We start from the raw sequence: 7,218 nt of genomic DNA on the forward strand, positions 1-7,218 counted from the left end.
TTGTTGTATTCATACATGAGCACAATATAACAATATGATTTGACCAATATCATTGCCCCTTTTCCTCCACTCCTCTGATTTTCAAGAGATCCCTGCCATCTTTCCTTCCTCTCTCTAGCTTGTATATATAAGAGAAAACATAAAGCCCTTGACCTTCTGAGTTTGGTCGATTTTGATAACATAATGCTCCCAAGTTCTATAATTTCATTTTTCTTAGGAATGAATAAAAAACTACAGTGTATATATACAGCACATTTTCTATATTCATTTATTCATTGACAGGTACCTAGGTTGGTTCCATAGTTTAGCTACGGTGAATTGGGCTGCTATAAACTTGGGTATACATGTATCACTGTAGTATAATAATTTTAATTCTTTAGGATAAATACCAAGGAGTGGCATACCTGGGTCATATGGCGATTCCATGTGTAGTCTTTTGAGGAACCTCCATACCGATTATGCTAACTTACAGCCCCACCAACAGTGTAAAAGTGTCCCTTTCTCTCCACATCCTCTCCAGTATTTATGATTGTTTTGTTCTTGATGACTGACATTCTGACAGATGTGAAACAAAATCTCAGTGTAGTTTTGATTTGCATTGCACTAATTACTAATGATGTTGAACATTTTTTTATACATTTGTCAGCCATTTGTATTTCCTCTTTTGAGAAGTGTCTGTTTAATTCCTTTGCCCATTTATTATTTGGGTTTTTTGATTTGGGGGGTTGAGATTTTTGCTTTCTTTATATATTCTAGATATTAATTCTCTGTCAGAAGAGTAGCTAGCAAAGATTTTCTCTCATTCTGTAGGTTCTCCCTTCACATTCCTAAGTGTTTCCTTTGCTGTGCAGAAGCTTTTTAATTTGAAGCCACCCACTTATTAATTCGTGGCATTATTTCCTAAGCTTCATAACAAATTTGATATTTTGGATGTCAAATAAGATGTCCTACTGAGAAAGTTGTTGCCTGTGCCTATAGGCTGGAATGTTGACCCTATGTTTTCTTGTAGGAGTTGTGTAGTTTCTGGTGTAATCCCTAGGTCTTTGATCCATTTTGAGTTGACTTTGGTGCAGAGTGAGAGATAAGGGTCTGGTTTCAATCTTCTCCATGTGGATAACTAGTTTTCTTAGTGCTGTTTGTTTAAAAAGACTGTCTTTTTCCAGTGTATGTTTTGGGCACCTTTATCAAGAATCAGATGACTGTATCTGTGTGGGTTTGCCTCTGTGTCTTCTGTTCTGGACCATTGGTCTGTGTGTCTGTTTTTATGCCAGTGCCATGCAGTTTTTGTTACTATAACTAAATTTAACTAGTATAATTTGAAGTGAGGTATTCTGATGCCTCCAGCATTGCTTTTTTTTTTTTCTTTGGCTTAAAATCACTTTGGTTATTCTGGGTCTTTTATTCTTCCCAATGAATTTTACACACATTTATATGTAAATACAGACAGAGAGACACTCCTCAACTTAATATTGTAGATACGAAAATGTTGGTTGTAAGTTGAGTCAAAAATACATGTAATTTGGGGCTGGGGATGTGGCTCAAGCGGTAGCGCGCTCGCCTGGCATGCGTGCGGCCCGGGTTCGATCCTCAGCACCACATACAAACAGAGATGTTGTGACCGCCGAAAACTAAAGAATAAATATTAAAAAATTCTCTCTCAAAAAAAAAAAAATACACGTAATAACCTAGCCTTCTAAACATTACAGCCTAGCCTACCTTAAATGTGCTCATTTATGTTAGCTTAAACTTGAGCAAAATCACCTAACACACAAAGTGTATTTGATAGTAAAGCATTGAATATCTCATGTAATTGATTGAAGACTACGCTGAAAGTAAAACACGGAAAGGCTATTTAGGTACACTTTTGCACAATTGCAAAGTAGAATAATGGTTGAGTCATAACATTGTAAGTTGGGGAACATTAGTAAATACACAAGTATATTTTTCAGGATTTGGAAGGTTTAGTTTTGCCTAAATTGTTTCCCTGACAGTATATGAGATACAAATTAATTGTAGGTTATTGCTATTGACAGTAGTATGGGGGAAAAGACAAATTCATTAAGTTCTTTTGTTTTTTTGTAGACTGTATCCCTCACAACAGCTTTTATGAGTAGTAATACTCATATTCTCATTATTATTATATCATCCTTTATTCTTCTTTGTAGTAGAATGAGCAAGGGCTAAAGTTATGAAGCTTTTCAAGCTTAATAATCTAATCCCCTCACCATGCACAAAACTTAACTCAAAATGGATCAAGGACCTAGGAATAAAACCAGAGACCCTGCTTCTAATAGAAGAAAAAGTAGGCCCTAATCTCCATCATGTGGGATTAGGCCCCAACTTCCTTAACAAGACTCTTATAGCACAAGAATTAAAATCAAGAATCAATAAATGGGATGGGCTCAAACTAAAAAGTCTTTTCTCAGCAAAAGAAACAATCTGTGAGGTGAATAGAGAGCCTACATCTTGGGAGCAAATCTTTACCCCTCACACATCAGATAGAGCATTAATCTCTAGGGTATGTAAAGAACTCAAAAAGCTAAACACCAAACAAACAAATAACCCAATCAACATATGGGCCAAGGACCTGAACAGACACTTCTCAGAAGAAGATATACAATCAATCAACAAATACATGAAAAAATGGTCATCATCACTAGAAACTAGAGAAATGCAAATCAAAACTACTCTAAGATTTCATCTCACTCCAGTCAGAATGGCAGCGATTATGAAGACAAACAACAATAAGTGTTGGGAAAGATGGGGGGGGGGGGGGATGTGCAACCATACACTGCTGGTGGGACTGCAAATTGGTACAACCAATATGGAAAGCAGTATGGAGATTTCTTGGAAAATTGGGAATGGAACCACCATTTGACCCAGCTATTCCTCTCCTATACTCTATACTCAAAGGACTTAAACACAGCACACTACAGGGACACAGCCACATCAATGTTTACAACAGCACAATTTACAATAGCTAAACTGTGGAACCAACTTAGATGCCCTTCAATAGATGAATGGATAAAAAATGTGGCATATATACACAATGGAATATTATTCAGCAATAAAAGAATAAAATTATGGCATTTGGAAGTAAATGGATGGAGTTAGAGAAGATAATGCTAAGTGAAATTAGCCAATCCCAAAAAAACAAATACCGAATGTTTTCTCTGGTATAAGGAGGCTGATTCATAGTAGGGTAGGGAGGGGGAGCATGGGAGGAATAGACGAACTCTAGGTCGGGCAGAGGGGTGGGAAGGGAAGGGAGGGGGCATGGGGCTAGAAATGTTGGTGGAATGTGATGGGCATTATTATCCAGAGTACATGTATGAAGACACGAATTGGTGAGAACATACTTTGTATACAACCAGAGATATGAAAATTGTGCTCTGTATGTGTAATAAGAATTGACTCTGCTATCATATATAAATAAAATGCATTCCACTGTCATATATAAATAAAAAGATTTTTAAAAAACCTCTAATACCCATCTATGTTAGTTTTAGTGTTAATGTTACTCTAATAAATACCTGACATAATTGACTTTTCTTTTTTTTTAAAAAAAAAAGGTTACTTTGGCCCACAAGTTTGTACATATTAGTCCATGATCAATTAGCCCTGTTTCTTTGGGGTCTATGGCAAAAGAGAACATGATGGCAGGGAGTGCGTGGTGGCATAAAACTTGGCACCTTGTGGTAGCCAGGAGGTAAACGAGTGGAAGAATGGACCAGGGTCCCCAGATTCTCTTTAATGGCACGCCCCTGTACTAGTTAGCTTTTCCAGGCTGTGCCAAGATATCCAACAAGAACAACTAGAGGCAGCAAGGTTTATTTGTGGCTCACAGGTTCGGAGGTGTAGTCTATGGTCAGTGGAATTCACTGCTCTGGGCCCACGTTGCAGCAGCAGCATGGCGGAAGGGAATGGCAGGGGATTCCTGCTCACCTCATGGAGACCATGAAGCAGGAGGGTATATGGGGGCCACAGGGAAGATGAACCCTTCCAGGCCATGCCCCACCCATCTAGTTACCTCCCAGTTAGTTCATTCAAACTAGGAGGGACTGATTAGGTTACAGCTCTCACAATTCAATTATTTTGCCTCTGAACACTCCTGCATTCACCTAGGAGTTTTGGGGAAATGCATTGCATATCCAAATGCCAAGATATCTAAGACTCCCCCTAGGCCCCACATTTTAGGGTTTTTTGACACCTTTTAATCGGGTCATCCTAGGGATTAATCCTTTAATACCTGAGCCTGTAAGATATACTTTTCCAAACCACCATGGCAACACCTTTCCCTTTTAGCATTAGTGGTGATTTTTAAAAATATATATAGTGACCGGAAGGGCTCTTGACGGACGCCGTCCCTCCTCCGCGCTGCCTGAGCGCCCGGCGCGACCCAGGCCATGGGGTGCTGCTATAGCAGCGAAAAGGAGGATTCGGACCAGGACCGAGAGGAGCGGAAGCTGCTATTGGACCCTAGTAGCCCCCCCAACCAAAGCCCTCAATGGAGCTGAGCCCAACTACCACAGCCTGCCTTCTGCTCGCACAGATGAGCAGGCCCTGCTCTCTTCCATCCTCGCAAAAACAGCTAGCAACATCATCGATGTGTCTGCTGCAGACTCCCAGGGCATGGAGCAGCATGAGTACATGGACCGGGCAAGGCAGTACAGCACACGCTTGGCTGTGCTGAGCAGCAGCCTGACCCATTGGAAGAAGCTGCCACCGCTGCCGTCTCTTACCAGCCAGCCCCACCAAGTGCTGGCCAGCGAGCCTATCCCCTTCTCTGACTTGCAGCAGGTCTCCAGGATAGCTGCTTATGCCTACAGTGCACTTTCTCAGATCCGTGTGGACGCAAAAGAGGAGCTGGTTGTACAGTTTGGGATCCCATGAAGAGAGGGGTCTTTGGACAGCTCTTCTCCTCTCTTCACCTGTCTCCATCCCACCTCCCACGGCCCCCAGCCTCACTTTGGCTTATACAGTACCCTAACCTGCTACTAATCACTGAGAAGAACGTGGAGGAGGAGAAGAGCGAGGCTAGAAGCCTGAGCAAATGAGGATGGAGCAAGGGAGGGTAGAACCATTCAGGACTGGCCTTCAAAGCCCTGGCTGGGGTGGACGCCAAGAGGACAGGGACTGGAAGGTCTTCACAGTCATTGGAAGGTGGAGATACCACTGTGGGAGTGAACACCAAGGGACCTAGGGGGAGGTCCTTCCCACCCTTCCTCTTGGCCTCAGATTCACTCCTGTCCCCCTTTCTCTGACTTGGTGCTCCCATGCACCTCACTAGGGTTTGTGCCCAGGATCTGGATGAGCTTGAATTTGAATGAACTGACTTTGTATTTCCAGCAAAAAATATATATATTAATTTTTTTTGTAGTTGTACACAATAACTTTTATTTATTTTTATGTGGTGCTGAGGATTGAACCCAGGGCCTTGCACATGCAAGGTGAGTGCTCTACCACTGAGCCATAACCCCAGCCCCTGATTTTTTTTTTTTTTTGGTACTGGGAATTGAATCCAGGGGCACTTAACCACTGAGCCACAACTGGGCCTTTTTAGTTTTTTAGTTTGAGATATGGTCTCACTAAATTGCTTAGGGCCTCTCTAAGTTTCTGAGGCTGGCCTTGAACTTGTGATCCTCCTACCTGAGCCTCCTGAGTTGCTGGATTACAGGCATGCACTACCACACCCGGCGGCTAGTATTATTGGTGGTGTTTCAAGTATCATCTTTTCACTTCTAAGAAAACACCATCTTAAAACTGAAGATGACTTGGTTGGTAGCTGGTTAAAAAGGATTTGATGGTAAAATCAGGAACATTTAAGTCACATTTGAAGCGTAAGAAATCTAAAATCTTTTCAGAGTAAGTACTTCCTTACTCTTTTATTGGGAGGAAAAGTTTCCCCATATGGAAAAAAAAAAATTCTATCTGAGGCTTATCGCTAACAACTTGGCTGGGTTCAAAAACTCAATTGCTGAAAAGTCTGGCAGGCAGCAGGATCTATTAAAATTTCTTTCAGTCATCTTTGGGTGCATTTATACCTGGGTTTGGGACATCAGAGTACGTGTGACGTTTCTTAACACATTCCATATTGACATTAGATTTTCAACAACTTTGGATTTTGGGTTGGGATAACACAGAACTGTCAACTTAGTTTAAAATGACTACAATTTGCACAACATTTGAAAGGAAGGAGGGAAACATCTTTCATTGAGTGAATATTAAGGTTGTTTGCATAGAGAACACCGTGTTTCCCTTCATTTCTCCTAAATGTGTTGGTAAATCTGCATGATTTTCTAATACCACACTCATCATCAATAAAAGGCACATGGTCTCCTTCAAATTGCTGGGCCTGTTTGAAACATTTTTTGGGGATAGGTGGGGGTGCTATGGATGGAACCCAGAGCTACACCTGGAGCTCCCTGTTTGAAACTTTAATAGTACTTTTTTATTAGCTGAACTGCTTAAAGTTTTTCTCTTAAAGAATGGAAATGTTGTATTGAGAATAATTATGCTTCCAGGTAACGAAAAATAAACATTAAACACTGATACCATCATCTCCTTGACTTGTCTAATTTTCCCAATTCATAATGCACTGTGGCTAGACTGATGAAATTCAAGCTGTAATGGTAAATTACCTGTCAGATTGATTTGTCTGCTCTGTTCATTATCTTTGGCGCAAATACAGAGATGGTTGTGTGCCTGTTTTAATTTCTCAGAGCTTACAACAGTAACTGGAAATGCCTCTTTGCAGAAGGAAACTTAGTATGTATATATTCAAAATAAAAGTTACCCATACACAACCTGGACAGATGTTAAAAAAAAAAATAATCATCAAGCTCTTTCACTTTAATGTTTTCTTATTGAAAATTAATGATTAATCTTAGGGTACAAGAAAGCAATAGTGAAAACCCTTCTAATTGTCACTGTTTTCTTTATTATTCAAAGGATTTCTAAAGACACACCTGCGTATATCACTAGGCTAGGCACCAAACACAAGAAGCTTCTTCTGTTCCTTGGGTAACTGAAATTGAAAACCATTTTTTTTTTTCACAAATACATGAAGGTCTTCCAAAAGACAAAATAGAAACCATAAATCAACTCCATAATACCTGAAGTATAATTCTATTAAAAAATCAAGGTCATAGTTCTTTTGGGTGTGGAGGCAATGGGAAAAAAAATTAAAACTGGGTTTTGTCCTAAGGTTGCATGTTA

General features: G+C 40.2%; 1 protein-coding gene across 1 annotated transcript; it reads left to right on the forward strand.

Moving 5' to 3' along the window:
• The first annotated feature begins 4,391 nt into the window (after positions 1–4,391).
• LOC107140350 (ragulator complex protein LAMTOR1-like) lies at positions 4,392–5,349 on the forward strand. Its single transcript, XM_015483364.2, is given in 2 exon segments — positions 4,392–4,487; positions 4,489–5,349. Coding segments are annotated over 2 exon segments (486 nt in total). The 5' UTR covers positions 4,392–4,406; the 3' UTR covers positions 4,894–5,349.
• Positions 5,350–7,218: the final 1,869 nt, after the last annotated feature.

This window comes from Marmota marmota, unplaced genomic scaffold (genome assembly GCF_001458135.2).
Source record: "Marmota marmota marmota unplaced genomic scaffold, marMar, whole genome shotgun sequence".
Lineage (NCBI taxonomy): Eukaryota > Metazoa > Chordata > Mammalia > Rodentia > Sciuridae > Marmota > Marmota marmota.